The sequence below is a fragment of the Neolamprologus multifasciatus genome, chromosome 9, assembly GCF_963576455.1.
Source record: "Neolamprologus multifasciatus chromosome 9, fNeoMul1.2, whole genome shotgun sequence".
Lineage (NCBI taxonomy): Eukaryota > Metazoa > Chordata > Actinopteri > Cichliformes > Cichlidae > Neolamprologus > Neolamprologus multifasciatus.
This window is the reverse complement of record NC_140447.1, coordinates 25,204,263-25,226,579: the sequence shown is the minus strand read 5'-3', so window position 1 is coordinate 25,226,579 and position 22,317 is coordinate 25,204,263. Positions and strand designations below refer to the sequence as shown.

Here is a 22,317-nt window from a genome sequence, read left to right as displayed (position 1 = left end):
TGTATACTTTCGACCCTGTGTCGAGTCAAGAAAATCCTAAATAAATTCAATCTTGCTCACCCAGTTGTTGTTTTTTAAAGTCAAAATATATGACCAATAGCTGGGATAGGATCCAGCAGGCCTGCAACACTAATTAGGATAGCCAGTTAATGAAAACGAATAAGTGGATGCCCTAATGGATGTCTCAGTTTTAAGAAATAGAAAATTTGTTATTAACCTTTCTTTTTCCTCACTAATCCTTGAATGTGCTTCCACACTAATAATGCTATAATTATCCCCTGCTGTTTTTATTGTAAATGGTAATTTCCTCTTTGTTTTAGCTGATTTTAATATCTTTTTGCGCTGCACCTTTGGACTCTCTTCTTCCTTGTTTACTTGTGTTTTGCTTTGTAATTCCACGAAATGTTAAGGGTTCGAGAGCAGATCTCTAGGTTGCCAGGTTTTCCAGGATACATGGAAATCCTGATACTCTATACTATATACTACTGCAGGTACTCGCTTAGTATAGTAGCATTTAAAGACAGACAGGGTCTTATATTTCGCACATTTTCTGCTCACTTTAAGCATTAAACGCATCTCATGGACAGACATTGTGAAGTAATGGCCGTAATGTGTTTAATAGCGGGGTTTCCAGCGGTTCCAGGGCTGCTGTGGCCTGTTTACACGAGTGTCCACAGCTCAAACCTCTTCTAATGTTAAATCCATTCACGTGCGTCAGCTGACAGACTGCTGAGCAGGAAGAAAAACAAACACAAAAAGGCAAATATTCACCCTGAGCAGCGTGTCCGCCAGGTAGACAGCACACCAGCCTGCCATCACAAACACCAGCAGGGACACGGGGATCATAGTGCAGCCGTTACCAGACTCCACACCGCGCCGCCTTCATCACTCTCTCTGCCCGCCGTTTGTCACGCAGCTGGCCGCCGTCATTAGCGTCCAACGCTGCCATAAAATGCCGTCACTTACGGTGAACTGCAAACAGACAGAAAGGTTTGATTTCACGAATGCCGTGAATCGGAAGAAGTGTCAGCACTGCGCGACAAAACTCCGGCTTCTTCTTCTTCTTCGACACTTTCTTTTGTCCCTGCCAATATTGCGCCATCAGGTGTTCAACTGCAGCATCTCACTTTTCATTTTGGGTAGTTTTTACAAATTACTAATTAAAAAATTAAAACAAAAATAATTACATTTGCAGTAAAAATTAAAAAGTATTTTGAAAAATTCATAAATTCTAAATACTAGTAAAGAAGTAAAAAATATAATTATAATAATTACATATAAAAAGAAATAAATTAAATGGCAGAAATTGATAGAGAGAATTTTTTGATGTAAATTAAAAAAAAAACAACAAAAAAAACAACTCACAGTGGATTGTCCAAGTGCTTACTATTTATAGGGCACAGAGAAATATTCTGCCTTCAAAAAGGAGTTGAAAAGGGTGAAATTAATAATTTAAAGCAGTACTTAGCATTAATTTGCTTTATCATATCAAACCCCTCTTAAATGAACCCTAACATTACTTTATTTCACTTTAATTCAACATTTGTTTTATTTTCCTTATGGAAAATAAAAGCACACCTGTGCCTAAAAATGTTTTCAGTGGCAAATAATGCATTTCCCTGCTATTGCTTCAATAAAATACATTATTTGACATTATTTATACTTATGCTTTTCTGTCAATGTGTCTAACTCTTAAAGAGCTTGGCAAAAGAAAATCTAGAGGTGCACCTGAAAATAGCTGCAACCCTAAAAAATGGAGAATTGCATAATCAGTTGGCTCAGCTGCAGACACAAAAATGAAAGTTTGTTTTTGGATATTGGATTTCATCCTGCCAAAAGGTCAATGGGGGTAAAAGGAAACCAATAAATGTGGATTGCCAGAGTCAGGCGCAACAAGAAAATAAGCTCCCAGTATGACTCATTAAGCCATAAATGTGGCCAAGGGAACATAAAACTTGTGGATAAAGGCCAACGTGTTGCTGTACATCAGTTCCTACAGAGCCTTCAGCCTTTCAGAATAACTGTGTTATTTGAGCTTCATGAGGACACAGCTGCAGATGAAAACTGTCTATTTGGGTGCAATAACCCCCCTTCTAAAAGGTTAAACCCCAATTGCAGTTTACCTCCTCCTTTATGAGGTTTTACTCTTAAAGTAAGTAATATCAAACTTAGCCACAGCCACATTTATCTCCTTTTAGGCCCTGCGGCAACAGTTTGTGGTTGTGCGCTTAGTGATACAGATTATACACACCATGGTGTATTTATTTTATCCACAGACAGGCAGATTATATTGTTTGTAAAGCTCCTTTTTTCATTATTTGCCTATGAAGTAAACTCCCTTTTGGCATTTCTAGGTTAGTTTGGAAGATATTTGCATAGTCCTGAGGAATATGTAAATGGTTATTCCTCAGGACAATGTAAATAACTCGATCACCTTTAAGCTACCTTGGATTGTCAGACTTTGAACCTTACACTGGACTAGCAGATGCCTTTTAAACAACATTTAAACTTTTCCCATTAAAAAAAAATATCAACAGAGTCTGTATTATTACGGGAGCACGATTCTGGATTTCCAACAAGGTAAATGTTTTCAATGGAGAAAAAAAAAAAAACATTTGATGGGGTTTTTGTTCAGGTGAAATGAATGATTGATTGAGCTCTACAGTATTTCCATTATTGAATGATGATACTTTTCCACAGGTTTTCTTTGTTTTAAAGGTGACATACAGCATAAACAACTTCAGAGCCACAGCACAGACCAAAACAAATGAGCACATCAGCCACACCTTCTAACTTCCTTCATGATACATTTATAACTAGTGTGCCAAAAGCAACACCCAAATGCAATTAGCTCTATGCAATACATTGAATATCTATTAGATGCTGCAGTTACCACCTGAGTTTGCTTGTTTGTTTTTTCAGTTATCTTCGGGGTGTTTTTTCAGTGTGTGCCATCTTGCTTTTATATTGCCGTGTTGAGCTTAATGGCCTTCGTAAGCATGTGGCTGGTCAAAAGTTTAAAAGTGAGGAACTTGCAACTAGTGACTGGCTGGACCAGCTCCAAAATAAAGAATACGGAAACTAAAATTACAACACAAAAAGGAAATATGACTTTACTTTTTTGGACCCCAGTGCTCTGCTACTAGTTGTTTTTTTCTATAATAATACTCAAAGTCTTTCAATTATAGATTTGTGCAAAAGAATGTTTTCTCAGGACTCCATGCAGTTCTTTGGAAAACTAAGTACAATCCAGAGAAATTGAGCAGGTAAGTAGCAGCCAGATGCTGCTAATCAAATGCATTCGATTAACTGATCATCAGCAAGTTTAAGCACATCTATAAAAGCAGAAGAACTTTGAAAAATAACACACCTGCATGACTTTGTTGCAAGGTTGTATTTATAACAAACCACCAGATTTCAAATGTCCTTTGAATGAAGTGGAGATATTTTTCCATAATGCACAGCACCACGTTTGGTGAAAACCAAACACAGTATATCAGCACGACCGCCTCATACCAACTGACAAGCACAGTTGTGGAAGGGTGATGATATGGGGTTTTATCTCAAACAAAGGAACTGGGCATCTTGTACCAACTGAGTCGAAAATTAATGTATTCTAGACTCAAATGTGCCAAGCTGTAGCAGTGCTGCTGGCACAGCTTGGCTGAAACTGGTTCATGCAACAGTTCAACAGTCCCGAAGCATAGCACCAAACCTATAACAGAATGGCTGAAAAAGAAAAGAATCGAGGTGTTCCAGTGGCTCAGTCAAAGTTCAGAATACAACCCGAATGAAATGCTGTGGTGATTATTAAGAGAGTTGTGCATAAACAAATCCCCACAAACCCCAATCAACTGAAACAACACTGTAAAAACTAGTGGGCCAAAATTCTCTGCAAGCTTTTAAATCCTTTAGGTCTACTTTCCTTTTCACAATACTGTAGAACCTTTTGCAGACTGCTCTATCAAGGCAGAAAAAACAACTTGACAAAAACCTCATCATTACATATCCATAAAATGTTCTTTGGCTTTCTCCTGCACAACAAGATTCAGTCATGTTTGATCTTTGTACTTTATACAGCCAATTTGCAATTAATCAGATCATGTCGAGAAATGTTATGCCTTGGATTTTCCCTCCTCTGGGCTCCACCAACCCGATCTCTGCAACAACACAATAAACACATTCAGTGATGAAAGTGTTTATCTGTAATAGACCAGGACGGTCCTTCCCAACAGTTGAGACCTGTGTGTGGGGGTTGCATTTGCATAGTTTGAAATATATAACAAGCTTTCAGTTTGAGCCTCTTCATTTTACTACCCAGGGACACAGCAGGTCAGTGTAACAAGCCTGACAATCGCTGTGCTTTGCTGCAATAAATGTGAACAGCCTCATTTGAAGAACACATCCAGAGAGAAAGGTATGTTGAATGTGTCATAATGACTTCAAACATACAGAAGTGCACACACATAAACACACACACACACACACACACACACACACACCTATCCTTGTCTTTGTTACATTATAAGGCCACCTGTCCAAAACATGCATCGTGGGATCCAACTTTTCTGCTGGTTGTAAAGCACTGAAAAATTAGACCAGACTAGAAACCGCATTCTAGGAACTTGTCAGGTATTTTGTAATTAAAAAATTCGATTAAACATAAAAGTTATTTTCTTTGGTCCCCATACTTATTCTGGTTCCCACCCCATGACTGTGCTAACAGGTCCTTGTCCCCACAATGTAATAAAGACAAACACACACACAGACGCACAGAGGCTGAAACTCATTTTACTTCTCTGATGCTGGGTCGGGTTCCACTCTGGGAGGAGTTTTCTGTCTCGCAAGCCAATCGGGACAAGCGGAAACAGGTCAGGTAGCCGAAGAGGACCTCAGAGAGCGCACAGGCAAGGCAGAGCAGCTACGCACACCAGGAGGTAAGAAAGCACACACTCATTCATAGCCACATGCGCACCTTTAACTCTGTGGCATCACAGGTCTCCTCTGGGCTTTTGGTTGTACATCAGTGTATAAACGCAGATATACCAGCATGACTGCTTCTTTCTGTGTGTTTGTGTGCGTCGGGGTAGAAATAGGCCAGTCCCATTTTAGTCACTGAGATTAGGAAAGGGTGTTTTCGGGACTCAAGTGTCAGGGTTTGATGAAGAGCTAAAAATTGCCACGCATCTCATCTCTGAATGCCATATAAACAGATAGTTTTGAGTTTCATGAGTAAAACGTTTTATTTTCTGAATGAAGCTGCAGTGAAATTATTTTACTCTTTGGAACATTTTGCTACATGAGTAGATTAAAAAAAAATCCAAATGCTTAAATCAGTGACCTCACTTCTCATTATGAATGAATGAATATCCGATAATCTAGCAGACAGTTTCATGGTTCATTCTTAACTGGAGCATTTTTCTGCAATTGTTTAAAACCTTAAAAGCAGTTTGAAATTAGGGATCACGTCATCATAAATATTGCTGAATGAGATTGGCAGACAAGCTGGATCGTAATTTTTTAAAATTAAGTTTGGTCCTAACGTTAAGTCACTTATTTTTTGTCAATCAGAACATTACAATATATGAGAGCTTCTGGTTCATGCTGAAATGCCCTGAAGGTACATATCTACTTCGCATTATTTCCCTGTAAATATAACTTAAGTAAATTTTTGCATCAGCAAATATCATAAAAGCAGCCATAACCGATGCTGGCAACATTGTGTTTGATTGGTTCATGGTTAAAGCATCAGATTTTTAAATGGTGTTTGGCCCTGAGTCAGGTACGAGAAAAATCGTCTTTTTAAAGTTTACAAAAATTTCACACTTACATGTTTTACTTTCTACTAGTGTTTGCTCACTTGATCTCACTGTAGCTTAAAATATGTAAACATCATATATGCAGACAGTGCTGCATTTCAGTGGTCTGCATTTAAAATTTTTAAAAACTTTGGATCTTATTTGACGAGTTTTAAAATGAGTGTGGATTATGAATTAATACATGTAAAAAGTGTTAAAGTCACTATGGTCTTGGAGTTAAATGTGTTTTGCTGCTCCTGACTAATCTTGTAAACATAGTTTTAAAAAAAGAACCCTTTAAAATCTATGCAAATGAAGCTGTTTCCAGTGCTCAGTGCGTCTGTTTGACTGTGTTTTGGTCCGTCGCTGTGTGTGTCCATGTGAGCATAGATAGAAAGCAGGTCCCTTCTGTGTATCACTCGTCTATTTATAGTGAGAACAAATCCCAGATATGAGAGGAATCCTCCTACCACTTACAAGGCAAAGAGAGAGAGTTAGTGAGCGTGAAAGAGGGAGAGGGAGAAGGAGAGAAAAGAAAGGAAGAGAAAGAGATGGAGAGAAGACAGGCAAATAGTGCGTGAGGAGTCAAATAAACAAGAGCAGTGGGTGTAAAAAAAGCAAGCATCAGAAGAAAGAGTTGTTTCATCGACTGGTAAGTTCAGTCTCCTTTACATAATGTTATGTCTAAGTGCTGTGTTTTTATTGGCATGACAGTTGATGGGATTAGTGTCATGTCATTCAGCTTTCTGTGGCTTTTTAAAGGATTATTATGTAAGTTTCTAAGGAGAACTCAGAGTATGGCAGGGAAAAATTTAAGCCAAATTCTTTATTGAGTTTGGTTATTCAGCAATTGATGTACTGCAATTATTCTTAATAAATCAACAGCCAGCAACTTGGGAAATAAAATGACCTTATGTGATTCATTATTTGGGGAAAGAGGAGGATTTGAAGGATTTGAATGGGATGCAAGATACAGTGTCAGTGTCCCAAGGTCAGCCTACCTTAGCAATCACTGGAAATTCTTAGGTTTCCAGCCATGAAAGTCTAAAGTCCATGAACCCTCAAAATGTTTTCACCTTGCAGAATCAGACTTTATGCTAAGCCAATCATCTCCTATTAAATATTAAGATTTAGGAGATTTAGGATTTAGGAGCGGCTTTGATCTTTCTGTTACACTCTTGGCAAGAAAGGAAAGAATTTTATTTAAAGTTAGAATGAATTGTTTTATGCATTATTTATGTTGGTATTTCACACATGAGTTTGAAACTGTTATTGTGTTTCATATCTGTAATCAAAGTGAGACAAACCTATATGCACAGCTGCACCTCTTTAAAGTTTTATTGATGTTCAAGCAACAACATGCAGGCATACAAACTTTTTCCACAGGTTTCATGAAATAAACTGGCATACCAATGTGTTGCATCTGGTTTAAAAAAAACCTGAAAGCATAAATAATATATTCACCTGTGCCTCTTTGCCTCGTTGCATGACAGACATGAGTGTGCAAAGTGAAAGGGCTTTTCAGACTCTGCAGTGTGGCGTCACTGAGGCGGCTGCTACAGGCAGCCAACATTAATATCATCACGTAGTGGAAATGTGTGTACTGTGTATTTCAGCGGGGTCCATGTTTTTACTCACAAGGGCAGAAAAACCTTTTCCTTCTTTCGTTTTGTTGTACAAAGAACATTGGAGAAACCAGTGGACATCTGGCCCTCTTAGCTACTAGGAGATATGATAAATAGGCTGTGGAAACTTTAATGATAGTTAACCACTTGTTGCTTGGAGTGGATTTGTAGTTTATTTATAGTTAAAAGGAGGGGAGCAAGTAAAAAATAACTGCAAAGTGGTGAGAGACACTTTTGTTCCATTTGAAAAGACCCATGTAAGTGATCCTTAAAAGACACTTAGACGTGTTTCTACTTCAAGAACGAATGATTGTTAGATGGAGGAAACAAAGACAGATTTTTGACCTTTGACAAGGAGACTAAAGTTTTATTTTTAATTGTTGTTTGGTTGGGTTAAGAAATTTTGGTTTAGCTTACTTCTAATCTCAACCATATTTGGTTTGGAAAACCATCATCTGGGTTAAAATACTCCCTTATACAACATTAAACATGCGCTAGTACGCTTCACTTCCTAGATTACCAGAGTGCTCAGTTTCACCCCATCTAAACAGGCTTTAGTGACTTCTCTGTTTTTTCTTATAGGAGTCAGTCAACTTTGGAGGACGTGAGATATTAGTGAACAAATAATACTGGTTTGTGAATTAGTAATGACATCAAAGTACAGCACTATTGTAGTGGAAGGTTACACAGTCAGACCATCACTACTTGCAACTGTCTATGCTGCTGATAGATAGGGCCGCTTTGGAGTAAATGGATGCATAACTACTAGACAGGAGCATAACCTCGTTCAGTACAAGCAAATAGACTCTGACCTACATGGGATAAAAACCCAATTGGTATTAGCACTGCTAGTGTTAACCACACTCAGGCTTTTTTCTTCCTTTTAGACTTTTTGATTTGTCTTAATTTCAGTTTAACTGATTAGGATATAGACATACATTGTTTTTAGCATTTTCTTTTAGTTAATCCTTGTTAACAGGACATGGACATGTCCATGAAGATGTCCATGTCCTAGAGCAGTGATTCCAAAAATGTCAGCCCCTAATGGGCCAAGAAGGTACTGTAGATGGGTTGCAGTAATAAAGATTCAATTTGAAATTACTCCATGTGTACAATTTCATATTTCCATATTTTTATTCATTTATATAAAAGTGATTTATATTTCAATTTTTATATGAATAAAGAATTTTATATTAAAACTGGTAGGTGCTGGTTAGTTTTTTATATTACTCACTACTCTTACCTAAACTTACCACTCTATATTGCAGTCTATGTCGCAGTGTCAAGTGGGTCACACATTGGCTTTACCACCTCGCAAACAATTTGGTGGCACCAATGGGAATTTTTGGTTTTTAAGTGGGGTGCAGCTTTCCTGACTGTAAGAATGAGTTAGAGTTAATCCAGCCACTACAGACGCAGTGACAGCTATGGCCGCACATGGCAGTAATTGAAACACACAATAAGATAAGCTTATGACACACAACACTGTTTGAGATGAAAGGAGCAAGATTGCTTTCAATTTCCAACACTTTAATTGATGTCTATTTTTAGATTGCACTAAATAACCAATACGTGCCTTGCTCGCCCCAGTAAAAACAGCTGTTTCTGTTGTAGGTTCTGCTCGTGTTGTGATATGAATACATTTGGCTGAAAAAAGTTCATAGCAGTAAAGGTGGTGAAGCAGCACGCTGGAATTTTGAAGAGTTACCCTCTTCAGCTACAACTTTATAGCAATAAAAACTGTACAAAAGTGCCATTTATCATTCACACTGCTGTGTACCATCTTACATTACCAAACTACAGAATCTCCAAGAAGAAATTTGACAGTAGCAGCAGTAGAATTTTTTCTATTTTACCTTTACATCAATCCAAAAGTCGTCCCAAAGGTGAAATTGAGGTTACTTTTATACTGGCAGTCACTCTGTCTCCCTCTCATGAATGATTCAGAGAACAGTTCCTCTGCCTGCTTAACTTCCCAAGAGTCGCTAAGCAACTGAAATGGTATCCCAGGCCGTGAAAACCACAGGAACTGAGTACCAGTACCCCCAACATGCATACACACGCTCACAAGTACACAGAACAAAGATCCAACACACCTGAATGTCTGTGATCTATGCTTCCTGCAGGTCAGCGGACTCACCAGGGGGATTATGTCCAAACCTTCGACCAACGTTAAGGCCCTTCAGGTAAAAGTTTGTTTTTTTCCATCTGTATGCACAGTAAGGTGGATGTGTCTTCAAAAGGTTGTGTGTTACCTCCTGCATGATATTAACTTTACAAAAGTAAAGGCAGAATAGAAGACAACTGAAATGCACAGTAACTCTTCCTGCTCCACAATAAAGACAAATTCAGGTTTCCACATTAAAGTATTTATTCATGAAGGCAAATGCTGAGTTTAAACTGTGCATATACATTATCAAGGCGTTGTTAGTGCAGGGTTTTAGCAAGGCGAACATATGCAGAGCAGTTTCTTTGTGTTGGTGGCTTTCTGTGTGTTTCCTCCATCAGCTCACTTCTCATTGTGCTCATTTTCACGTCTAACCATGGGACAGAGTTTCTTTTTTATTAACAGTACAACCATTAGGTTCACAGTTCAGTTTCCACCAAAGAGTCCATCATCACTTTATCACAAAGAAAAAAAGCAGTGCGACTTCACATTATAAATATTTGGATGATAAAAACCTCTTTATACTTCAGTGTCAGCAGCTTTGCACGTTTTAGGTCATCAATAACAAATCTTTTAATTGCTTTAGCTTCAAACATTTTCAAAAGGTGGTTGCATTATTAGAGGTTTTCCAGACAGCTATTGTTTTCCATTTATTAATTATTGCCTAAATACCCTTTAATATTCCATCAGATGATGATTTTCTGCATTTAGGGTTGTTTTTTTTTTTAAATTAAACTTTTCTCCTTAGCCTTCTCTTAGTGTGTAAGACAAGTCTAGAACTTTCAGGATGTCTATTTGCAACCTGTTGCCAATTCAATGTCAAGGAGCAAAGATCTTGGGAAGAGCCAACACATGCATGGACAATAGTCATGTAAAGATGGTGATTATACAAAGTCAATGTAGTCAAAATCAGTTTGCAAATAAGGATAAAAGGTTGTAAATTAAACATATTCTGGGGGTTTTTGAATAAAGACATTTAAAATGAACCCATTAGGAAATTTTGCATTGTTGCAGAAGAAGCGTGATAATGAAAAATGCCTTGGTAGACATAGTTACAGGGAAACATTTGCACCCTTCAAGCTGCAACCATAGGCTGTACTGGTGCATACAAGTAAAATACAAATATAGCACTAGAATTTAACTTAACAAAAAAGTGGGACAAAGACATTTGTAATGGGCCATTAATAGATAAACCACATAGCAAACCATAATATTTGTTAGATATCTATATTACAAAATGCCTCAAAAGCAAACTTCCCTCATAAGCTGTACACAGACATACTTACCTGCTAATTATTGTTAAATAAAACAAAAATAAGAACTAAGATTTCACTCACCAAACAAGCATTGTTGTACCGCACACAGTGGACCACATTATTAAATTAAAATGCTTTGAAGGCACCGACAACACTAATAAAGTGGACAGATCTATGTCATGACTTAAATTAATGGAGATCAGGTGAAGCCTTGCAGAAAGCATCTGGCTGCCTATCTATGACTGGCATGCTACCTATACCTGTAATATTAGAATTACTTGAAAAAACAAACAAACAACAAAAAAAAAAAACCCTGCACAGCTCTTATGAATGGATGAATTAGCTCGAAAGACCCAAAACACCACACGGGTTTTCTATACCAGGGTGCAAATGTTTATTAGTGCTCTAAAGTTGACCATGTTAAACATGTAACTCTATGAGGGACTGAATCACCTTTGAAGCCACCCTCAAGTGGCTTTGGCACCTTCATTTTCCATGTTGCCCTAATATTTCAACCTCACGGGTTGCCAGAGATTCAGGAGCATTAGCAACCATGTAAAAGGAAGAAGATGATGTGGAATCAGAAAGGCCAGCGTAAATGCGAGAATATTATAGGGGTAAAGTACTAAGTCAGCTGAGCATCAGTAAAAGCAGGTTTTCACAACAGGCTCTGTTTACAGCTGCTTCAGAGAGCAGCAACAGTTTGACTAAGAAAGCAACTTTAAAAACACGTATGCAAGAAATGGAAACCAGAGGCTGTCTGAGGAAATTCAGTTGTTATGCTTTTGAAAACAGTTGACAGTCAAGTAAATTAAGTCAAATCTGTAGTTCAAGTCTTAAACTTTCATAAACATCGGCTTGGTAATTCAGTTTAACATATTCCTATATAATACAGACATAATGGTACTAGAATGTGGAAGTAACAAGAAGTCTGGCTATTGAGCTTATTTGTATGTTTGTTTGTTTTTCTCTCAACAGGATTAGTCTGTGAGTCTGTTTTTCTTCCATTTACCTGTCAGATACTGAGGTCTTTCTTCTTATCTAGGCTTTCCTTTCATGTTCACATAAAGTTATAACAACGGCTTGTCAGCAGGCGAGCTTAAAGGATTAGTTCACCTTCAAAAAACATTAACAGAATCAATCAAAATGCGCAAGTATACTGTAGTTCAGTCTCAGCCTCTTCCCAGACTCACAGCTAGTGTTGACTTTATAGGGTATCGTCTCAGACAGCTTCTCTCACACTTCTACTTCACATACTGTATATGTGGATGTGGTTAGCAACAAGGTTAATGATGATAAATAAGTAGAGGTTTGGAGCTTTGGTGCTGTTGTTTAGATTAAAAAAAAAAACAGTCTGAAGTGTGTTGCATAAGCTGTTTGGAGAAAGTTCACACATACACTCTACTTCATGCATCAGCTGTGCCCCTACAAAATGTGGAATTTACCAGTGTTTTCTTGCCTGGTTATTGCTATTATTAAAATGATGAGTAGAAAATATCTTGGATCTAAACTTTATGAGGAATGAATGAAAGACTTGTACATGCAACACATATGAGGTTAAAACACAGACTTAACCTCTTAATCAGCTGTTTAAGTGTTATATTATATCTTGTATGTGTTTCTGTGCTGTACTGAAGAGGTATTGAACAAAAGAGAACATGCCAAATCACGTTTTCTAAACTTTAGGTAATCTACAGTTTATCACAGCTTGAACCAGATTTTTAGAACTCTTTGCAATCAGATAAATATTTAATTCATGTTTATCTAAACCTCAATTCATTAATCTGAAAAGTTTAACGTAAGTTTCTATAATGATTTTCCAGCTGGCCAAATGTGGCAAATGCCTTAAAATTTCAGTCCCCATGTTATGTAGGAGCTCAGTCTAGTTGGCCGACTTTATGTCACTTCATGTTGTATTACTTTCTTTCATCTAATTACTGGGAGTAACTTACTTGAATCATTAATAGTTTTAATAGTTTTGTTATTTTTCTTAAAAAAAATTGAGAGAAAATCAGGTTACTGAGATTTGTATGCTTGGTCTGCTTTGCCCAAATGTCTAAAGCTGTTAAGTTTACTGTCACAGGAAGTAAGGGGGGAAAAGCTGATACTAGCGGACATTTAAAATTATTATTGTCAAATACATAAACAAAACTACATAACTACAAAGATAAACTGAAACTGAGATGGTTTATGGGGATCAACCGGGCATTTTCGTATCCAAATAAATCAGTTAAATCTACTGGTTTGCTCTAAAAGTTTATGATCTTTTAACGGCTGGTGGAAAAATAAAAGCCTGAGCTGCAATAAACATTTTTTTCCTATGCATGGGAGGCTCAGATTGAATTACAGCATGTGGTCTTGTTTTCTTGAAAATGGATTTTCAAGAAAACATTCTGGGGTGAAATATTCCTTTAATCTTTGGGTTGTGCCAGTGGTGTGCAAGGACATGAATGCTGACGGCACGCCAAGCATAAAGACAACAAACGATTCCAGCCAAAGCAACGTTACAGTGATACAAACTTCAGCAAACATGCTGCGAATGAGGCGATTTACCTTCCCTCACCAATCTCAAAACCTTAACGTCTGTAAAATATATAACTCTTTCATAGAACAACATCCACAGACATCGTTAACACACATCACACTCCCACTCTGTACAGCTGTACAATGTGAGCTTATATACAATACATTACAGTACAAATACAAAACACATCAAATCCAGGTGGTTGGACGTTGGGGCAGGCAGCAGTAGAACATCGAGTTAGCAGGTAGATCGTTCTTATCTGTGTGTGTGTATGTTTGTGTGTGTGTGTTTGTGTGTGTCTGCCTGTCTGTCTGTGTTTAAGCATGTGTCTCCCAATTTTCATAAAAACACAAGTCTCTTTTTAGGGACATGATGATAACGAGGAAGCAGTGGCCATAATCAAAACATTGGGTTTTGAGGAAACAGCAGGAGCCTGCACGCACACACACACACACACACACACACACCGCAGACAGTTGAGTATCAAGTGTTGAAAGGGTCTCATTGGCTGTTTTCGCTGTCATTCAGGCTAATTTGAACATCCCGATGGGAGCTCTGCGTCCAGGGGCGGGACATCCTGTCAAGAGGAGAGAGGACACAGTAGAAACAGAAGAGGTGAGATAACACATTTCACACCCGGTCCACTGGTCTGCATTTTCCTCATCCCCACTCTACCCACACCTTAATGCCAATGGGCAAGACAGACAGCTTGTGCCAGCTTGTGGAGCTGATGCTTTTTTTTTTTTTCACAATGTGGTCACATTTAAATTGTAAATTCAACATACGCATGACCACCTCATGGATCTGCATATATTTACAACTTGAATTTTCCTGACCCAAATGAGCTGAATATGTATACAAATGTATGCTAATATCGTCTTGAAAACTAAAAAATAAACTCAGACATTTCCTAGTTTGGCTCTATTCCACTTTTGTGCTTCTAATGTGAGCTTTTATTGTAAAATTAACGTTTCTTACTAACTACTGTGTAAGTGGTCAAAGGAGCTTGCAAAGAAAGCAAAGAAAGCAAGCTCCTTTGACTACGATGACCTGGATGACTTGGAACCTTCACAGACATACTGTGTAAGTGTTGCTGAGTTTTATATATTTAAAAGGCCAATCTAGGGAAGGGCTTTGCAAATTAACTTGGGCAGTAAATGCTGTAGTGTGTGGCATGGTAATAAAAGAAACATTTCCTTAACTTTGTTTACTTATTCTAAGCAGATTTTATTTTGTGATCACTTTATAACAGAATATAGTATAATATAGGATATAATAAAAAACTACAAAATTAATTTCCCGAGAACTGCATTTAATTGACATTAAAAAGGAACTAGAAAGCTACTTTCTAGATATACATTTTTATTCTTATTTTACCCTTACATATCTTATATTGGCCTTCTATGAGGCTCTTCAGTTTATACTCTATCGACACAGGTAGTTTTTGCTGCTGTCTCTTTAAGGCCTTTCCTAAAAGCTCACATTGTTATGAATAGGCAGCTTAAGCAGCAGCTTCATTTGCAATCTGTCCCTTTATAAGATGAAGTTTCTCTTTAAATTTAGGTAAAAGCAATGCTGCCATCACCTCACACACAATTTATTTTTTAAATCAGGATCCTTCACCTCCAAGCGCTGCAGCCCAGTCACCAGAGGAGAAGAAATTGCCAGGAGCAGTGAAGCTACCTGGGCCTGCTGTTAACCTTTCAGAGATACAAAACGCCAAGAGTGAACTACGATGGGTCACCAAGGAGTAACATGTAGGTTTGATTGTAGTTCCCTTCATTTTTGCAAGATTCCAAGGAAAATAAAACATCAATACACTATAATAAGGAAAATTATTTTAAATGTAATGTAATCTTTAAAAGGAAAAATTCCAAAACCAGGAAGAAAAACACTAAAACTATATTTTAAATAAAATACAGTACCAATAGTATTGTAGCTTTAATTTTTGAGTAGGTACACAGTACCTAAAAACAGTAAAAAGTTTGATTTCAATCACACTTGCAAGTATGTTTGTGCATTGAGTTATAAGGAGCTTAAATTCAAAATAGGGGCCATTTGCACAATTTCTACTTGTCCCTTACCTGGTAATATGCATACTTATCAGAACGCTTTCCTGACAGCACTAAAGTTTCCATCGATACTATGTAACAGCTGCTTATTTTAATATTTGATATTTAATGCAGGTCTTTTGTGTGATCCGTGATGTAGATAGGCTGGGTTTATAAAGTCCAGACTAAAAGATGCAAATCGCAACCAAACTACTGAAAGGAAGCACAAATACCTCAAATACTTTGTGGAGGATGCAAATCCAGTTTGAGTGCAAGAAAAAAGTAAATCATTTGCTAACTCGACAAACGTGTACATGTATGTACACGCCATAAAGACAGAGAAGTGAAGAATACTAAGGTTAAAGTTCTCCACAGTTAACATGTGAGACATGTCTACAATTCCTGTACAATTCAGATTTTTTCATTTAATTCAAGTTTATTTATATAACACTAAATTGGAACAACTGTCACCTCAATGCATTTTGTAGTAGGAGGAAGAGACTATACAAATTTCTGGAGAAAACCCAACAAAAAATCCTACGAGTAAGCACTTTGTGAAGCTGTGAAGGAAAAACTCCCTTTTAACAGGAAGAAGCCTGCAATACAAACGGCTCAGTCATCTGCTGTGACTGGTTGTTGACTGAGGGGAAAGAAAAAAGCAAAGGCAGACAGGAGAAAAAACACAAGCTAAGAGAGAGAGAGAAGACAAAACTCTAATGACACACTGCAGCGGTATGTAAACATGTGGGGAGTGAAATAAGTGAGAGAAGAAGTGCTCAGTCCACCACACAAAGTCCCACAGCAGCAGTAGTGGCTCAGATCCAGCCCTAACAATAAGCTTTATCAAAAGTAAAGTTTTTAGTCTATTTTTAGAAGTAGGGAGGATGTCTGTCTCCCAAATCCAAACTAGGAACTTATTCCCTTAGGAGAGAGTCCTGGAAGCTGAAGGCTCTGCCTCCCATTCTACTTTTAAAACTATAAGCAAGCCTGTAAAGTGCTCTGTTAGGATAATATGGTACTAGGAGGTGTTTAAGATATGATGGGATCATTTAAGATTTTGTATGTAAGGAGAATGATTTTAAATTTGATTGTAATTTAATGAAGATAAGCTAAAGTGGGAGAAATATACTCTGTCTTTCTAGGCCTTGTCAGTACTCTCCTTATAATGTTTTGGATTAACAAATGTCTTTTCAGGTAACTTTTAAAACAATCTACAATCAAACCCAAAAAGCCAAGAAGAAATGAATTTGTGAACTAGCTTTTCAGTATCACTCTGAGACAAATTGTTTCTGATTAGATTATGCAAGGTCATAAATCTTAAATAATGCAAGAAAACAGCCTTGTGAAATATTGCCTAAGGGAAGCATGTTTAATGTAAATGATACTGGACCCAGCACAGGACCCTGTGGAACTCCAAAATTGACTTTCATGTGTGAAGACAGTGCATTTCCTTTAACATATCCTAATATCGGTAGTAAAATACTGTGGTCAGTGATACTGTATCAAATGCTGCACTGATGTCTCACAAGACTGCAATTTAAGAATTTTTGAAATAAGGAAGGTTGGCGATAATTAGCAAAGACAGCTGGGTCAAGTAAAGGCTTTTTACAGTAGTGGTTTCATTGCAGCTACCTTGAGCTTAAAGTACATATTCTGTTGATACAGATACTGTGATCATGTTTAAAATTGCATCAATTATTGGTAAGATTTCTTTGTACAATCCTTTCGGAATTAAATCTAATAGAAATAGACTGTTTTGTTTGGTGCATCTAGGTAAAACTAGTGTAAGTCTTGCAGCAAATCCTACATTCATTGGGGTTTTAATATTCAGTTTTATTGAGGCTATCTAAAAGTGTTACTGAGTGTGGTTTTGCAAGTTAGGGTAAACTTGACCTCATTTCTAGCTCTGTACTTTTATTCTTGGACTCTACCAGAGTAGGTTTACATCTGTTTTGGTGCAACTCCTCAGTTAATCCACTGTCCTCTTCCTTTAATGCCACCTTTCCTTGAAGTCAGCACTTGGCTGCCTTTGTTTCTGCAAACAAAAGTTACTTCTTGTAGAGTCATAAAACAAACTGAAAACCTCCTAGAAAACATAATTAAGCAGTCTTGAATCAGCAGCTTCTGAGAATCTGACCCAGAAGATGAGAGTGAAAAACGCAAACATCCACAAAAATGAAGATGATAGGAGAATGTTTCCATTTGGTAAATATTATGCTCATTACCTTGTAATTGTGGTATAAAACAGTGGATTTAGTCTTTTACTCACAAGCTCTATAAAACAGTGTCTACATCTGTCCCTTTTAATATGTGAGGGAAATTTTCTGAAATGCTGACTGGACTGAAAACACTGGATGCAGAGTTACGTATAGCATAATGCTTTTCTGCTGTTGCCAAGTGCTCATGATCGCTTTTATCATATTAAAATCAGCTTACAAGAGTTGCTTAGTTAAATTTAAATACGCTATTTGTTTTCCATGAAATAGTGGTCACAAGCCATTCAGCCTGAAAATTAATACAACACATTATTTCAGCGACATAAAGCTAATTACACCTTCAGCTATTCACTTGTCTACATAACTTTTTATACATCTTCATCTTTTAGCATTAGCCTAGCTGAAAGTTGAGCTGCATTCTGAGATTTGTTTTTAAACAAAATACCTTGAAGCACTTCGGGTTTCTAGGGTTTAATCCCCGCTTTTTTAACCTCCTCCTAGTGTAGCCAGCTGTCGGTCACTGCGGCTAATTAAAGAAGGGATAAGCAGTGAACAAACTTTCACAGTTGGAGCAGGTGGATGGGAGCTATGTGCCTGAGGTGACCATATTAGGGAGATCCACTCTCACTAACATCACAAAGGGCCAAGAACAGAAAAAAAACAGCTGGACGCCAACTGCTTAGAGCAGTTTGAAGCCTGAGCTTACTTGGACTCATGCTGATCCTTACTACTTAAAACTCTGACTGTGTTTAATATGAGAATCCTCACTATATAACCACTATGTAAGAAGGGTTATGTGCAGAGTTGATAATGTCTCCAAACTGTTTGAAGAGTTCATGAATGACCACGAGAGACACCTGTAAGAATATCAAACACATCTTTGTCTAGAGCAAAGATATGCAGAGTTAAAAAGTCACACTGGCATCTTGCAACAATTACAGTCTGTGATATAGTGTCTTTTAATAAATATTTAGCGCTGCTTTATTTTTATTTTTACTTTTTTACCTCAACTTTGCACACACTGATATTAGCTAAAGTATGTCTCTTTGATGCATGGTAAGAGAACAAATGGTGCTATTGTATATCTTTTACATCCTACCCTAACCGGATACTCAAATTGGTCTACTCATATCTCTGTAAATGTGTGCTAATTGTATGGTGCTGGTGAGGATACGCAATAATTACTTGCAGTAGTTGCAGTTCACCACATGGAGTCGGTGTGGGCCGCTCAGCTTTTGTTTGGGTCAAGCATAGTGTGTGTTGATGCCTCTGTGTGTGTGGGGGCTGGACAGGTTGAGTCAGATGCTATATTTATACTTTATGGGTGTGTGTGTGTTTTAGAAAATGAGTGTGAGCGCAGAGTGGCAGTCTGTGCTGCAACTTTCCCAGCGGGACACAGAAACCACAATATCCAAGCACTGCGGCTGCTGTGCCCAGCCCAAGCCACGTGGGTGTGCTGTGTAGGTGTTCTAAATGAGGGAGAGAAGAGATGGAATAACAAAAGCAGAAGCTGGTTTAAGTTTTAACATGGAAAATTATTCCAAACAGCAACAACAACAGCAGCCACATACTAGCTGTTTAGTATTCTGCACAAGGGACAAAGAAAAATAACGTAAATTTAAACTGGTTTTATAATAGAAGTTCATAGATATTTATTAGCTTGCATCTACATAAACTATATAAACACTATCCTCATACATCTGTTATCATGATTATTGTTATTATTGTTTATCAGTTCTTTATGCAGTTTATAAAGAACACACTATGGAGACACAGATACAGCACCTCTAGCAATTTTCATTCCAGTGTTCACCTGAAAGTCAAACCCATCTGTGTTTGTTTACCATTTTTTTTCCAGAGTTGTGGATATTAATCTGCTGCTAAAACTGCCTAGGCTCTTTGGCGAACGGTTTTCCACAAGATTTTGGAAGCTGCCTGCAGGGATTTGCTCTGTGCAAAAAAGCATTGGACAGGACTGTGGACACGAAGTTCCACTCAAAACTGGCAAACGCTTTTATTTATGAATCTGGCTTCATGCATGGGGAAATGGCCTTGCTGAAACAGGCTGGAAATTTCCCAAAACTGTTGGCACAGAGTTGGATCACTTTATTAACTAAATTATCATTGTATACAGCAGCATTATGAATTTCCTTTAGAATAGAATAGAATAGAATAGAATAGAATAGCCTTTATTGTCATTGTACAAAGTACAACGAAATTGGAGTGCCACTCCCTTGGTGCAAAATGCAAAATAAATATAAATGTAAAATATAAAAAGTACAATAAAACAACTGTAGTACTCAGACAATAATAAGTACAATATATACAGGATAGCAGCATAATATAATGATAGTATGAATAGCAGCATAGTATAGTGACAATGGCAAGTATAGTTAAGCAGGTTTAATTGTTTTGTGCTTATTTACTATGGTGATAGCTCTGGGAAAGAAGCTATCCCTGAATCTGTTTGTCCTGGTTTTATGTGACCTGTACCGTCGGCCTGACGGTAATAGTTCAAACAGTTGATTACTGGGGTGAGAGTAGTCCTTAATGATATTGCCAGCTCTGCTGAGGTATCGGGAGTTTGCAATGGCCTCCAGGCTAGGCAGAGAGCAGCCAGTGATCTTCTGGGCTGTGTTGATGACCCTCTGCAGTCCTTTCCTGTCTGCAACTGAGCACCCTGCATACCATGTTGTTATGCCGTACGTTAGGATGCTCTCTATGGTGGCTCTATAGAATGTCAGCAGCAGCCTCTCCTCCAGGTTGTTCCTCCTGAGCACTCTCAAAAAATGGAGACGCTGCTGGGCCTTTTTTACCTTTTTTTACAGGAGCGAATGGGCCTCAATTTACAAAACAGAACCCCAGATGTGAAGTAGAGAAAAGTATGGCTGTCCAAGTACTTTTGGCCAAGAGCTGAGAAGCAAATATCTTACCAGAATTAGCTGAAGACAAAAAAAATCAAAATAAAACTTCAATGGATTTCTTGTTTATTACTTCAAGAATATGAGGCAGGCTTTTTGAAGGGTCAGCATCGCTAATTGCACATGAGAATGTTTCCATATTTCAGCTACCAGTAGTAAACTGGCCTTCTCCTCATCGTCTAGAACGTCACAGACAGCCTGTCAGAGGTCGGCAGCTCTGAGACGGCTGATAGCAGCCAAAGAAAATCTCTCACCATGCCTGCCTGTTATCATATCTGCCTGTTTTCTTCCAGGATTCTCCAGCCAGGCGGAGAGGAAAGCAGATAATCTTCATAGACACAGACTTGCCCACTGACTCTGAAGAATGGCAAAATACAACCCCAATCCCAACATGTTTGGAGATACTAATGCCTCAGTTTTTATAAACTCTCCTCCAATCAGTAGTTTAACAGAAATATTTATTTATCTTTCCAATTAAATCATAATTTATACAACAATTTCAAATATTCTTGACAGTCTTGCTTCAGATAATATATCGTTTACCTGGACTTTTAGAAGTGAGTGACTTGTGTTACAATTACAACATACTGTTTAGCATGTTATCTGCTTTTCTGTTAAGTAGATGGTTAAAAAGGACATTTTATTGACAATGAATATAAATTCGAGGAATCCATCTCAGCAACAAATAAACTCTGTGGTGACACTTCAGCTGTTCACCACTGATTTATATTGATACTTTATATTGATACAATAATAAATGTTTCCTTTGCTAATGTTGTATGTGGGGTTTAAGGTCAGCTGTACTGCTATTGGGGGGAAATAATCATACGTTTGTTGTTTATTGTGATGTTTCCAAAAATGTCTTGAAAAAACACTGCAATAAATCAAAAAGGTTCTAAAAATCCTGTCCAAACTCGGTTTATCACTTATGCCTCCATCTGTTATAGCAAAAGACAACAGGAGTGCAAGTGTCGTAATATTACTGATAGATGCCGACACTACAGTATTGTTTGGTTTGTTTGTAATGTTAACCGACTGTGTAATAAGAAATGAGATTTCTAAAGACCTACAGCTGGATAAATGAAAAAAAGGGAAATTTTAGCACATTGCTGAGTGGGTTTAGGCCAATATGTCATGTCCTAATATAGATTTTGAGAGTATAAATGTAATGTTACTGTTAAAATGGTGAGGTGCAACCATGTATCATACACAACTAAAGTTTTATGGGTATAAATTTAATGTTACTGTGATGAAATAAAAAAATTATGACACTTTTATGAGGTGTTATAAGTGCATAGAAAAACCGCCAGATCATTTTAGCGTGTTTGCTAGTGACACATAAAGTGTGTCAGGAAGGGGGGATTTGGGGTTTAAGTTGAAATAAGGGGCTTTATGATCATGTTAGGACTTTCTGGGTGTTTGATAATTTAGCTATGATAAAACTTACTCATAAATAATTGTTTTTATGCTTAAACTTAATTGATTGAAAATGCTTGTTTTGTTTTCTCTTTGATTTTTTTTTAGTAGAATAAGTGAAAGGTGACAGAGTGTAGTAAAAGGTCAATGCAAAAACAAAATGATTGCAGAGACAGATAACAGGAAGTTAAGACACAGTTTGCTTGGAAACTTTGCACTTGCAAAATAAGAGGTTTTTTTGTACAGAATGTTTGTGATCAGATAAGAGAAGAGAGCTTCTTAAAAGGGTGTCAAAATTGCTGCTTACCCAAATGAATAACATTGAAGATTATATATGTATAAA

General features: G+C 37.4%; 3 protein-coding genes across 5 annotated transcripts in view; 1 reads left to right on the top strand and 2 right to left on the bottom strand.

The window, feature by feature from the left end:
• Nucleotides 1-1,075, bottom strand: part of mbtps2 (membrane-bound transcription factor peptidase, site 2) — a 30,948-nt gene extending 29,873 nt beyond the window's left edge. The window contains exon 1 of the mRNA XM_085173284.1: nucleotides 772-1,075. Within this exon, the coding sequence (XP_085029410.1) occupies nucleotides 772-846 (75 nt within the window). The 5' untranslated portion in view covers nucleotides 847-1,075. The remainder of the gene's footprint in view (nucleotides 1-771) is intronic.
• Nucleotides 1,076-4,847: 3,772 nt separating this feature from the next.
• smpx (small muscle protein X-linked) lies at nucleotides 4,848-21,460 on the top strand. 2 transcript variants are annotated; one of them, XM_085173287.1, is made up of 5 exons: nucleotides 4,848-4,937; nucleotides 9,550-9,609; nucleotides 13,899-13,985; nucleotides 14,984-15,127; nucleotides 20,852-21,460. In XM_085173287.1, exons 2-4 carry the CDS (start codon nucleotides 9,574-9,576, stop codon nucleotides 15,122-15,124), a joined length of 264 nt encoding a protein of 87 aa, XP_085029413.1. In that variant the 5' UTR covers nucleotides 4,848-4,937; nucleotides 9,550-9,573; the 3' UTR covers nucleotides 15,125-15,127; nucleotides 20,852-21,460. The 2 variants fall into 2 exon arrangements, with proteins under 2 accessions (XP_085029413.1, XP_085029412.1); XM_085173286.1 differs by lacking the exon at nucleotides 4,848-4,937 and adding an exon at nucleotides 6,228-6,450.
• cnksr2a (connector enhancer of kinase suppressor of Ras 2a) overlaps nucleotides 9,777-22,317 on the bottom strand; it is a 111,038-nt gene continuing 98,497 nt past the window's right edge. For both annotated transcript variants that reach the window (XM_085173275.1, XM_085173276.1), the window contains one exon: nucleotides 9,777-13,947. In XM_085173275.1, coding sequence (XP_085029401.1) covers nucleotides 13,900-13,947 — 48 coding nt within the window. In that variant the 3' untranslated portion in view covers nucleotides 9,777-13,899. The remainder of the gene's footprint in view (nucleotides 13,948-22,317) is intronic.

Bases quoted from the DNA above. Each gene is read 5' to 3' on its own strand.
- smpx (XM_085173287.1), top strand. From the start codon at position 9,574: ATGTCCAAACCTTCGACCAACGTTAAGGCCCTTCAG. The intron at 9,610-13,898 runs GTAAAAGTTTGT...GCTGTCATTCAG, and splicing joins CCAACGTTAAGGCCCTTCAG to GCTAATTTGAACATCCCGAT. The intron at 13,986-14,983 runs GTGAGATAACAC...TTTTTAAATCAG, and splicing joins ACACAGTAGAAACAGAAGAG to GATCCTTCACCTCCAAGCGC.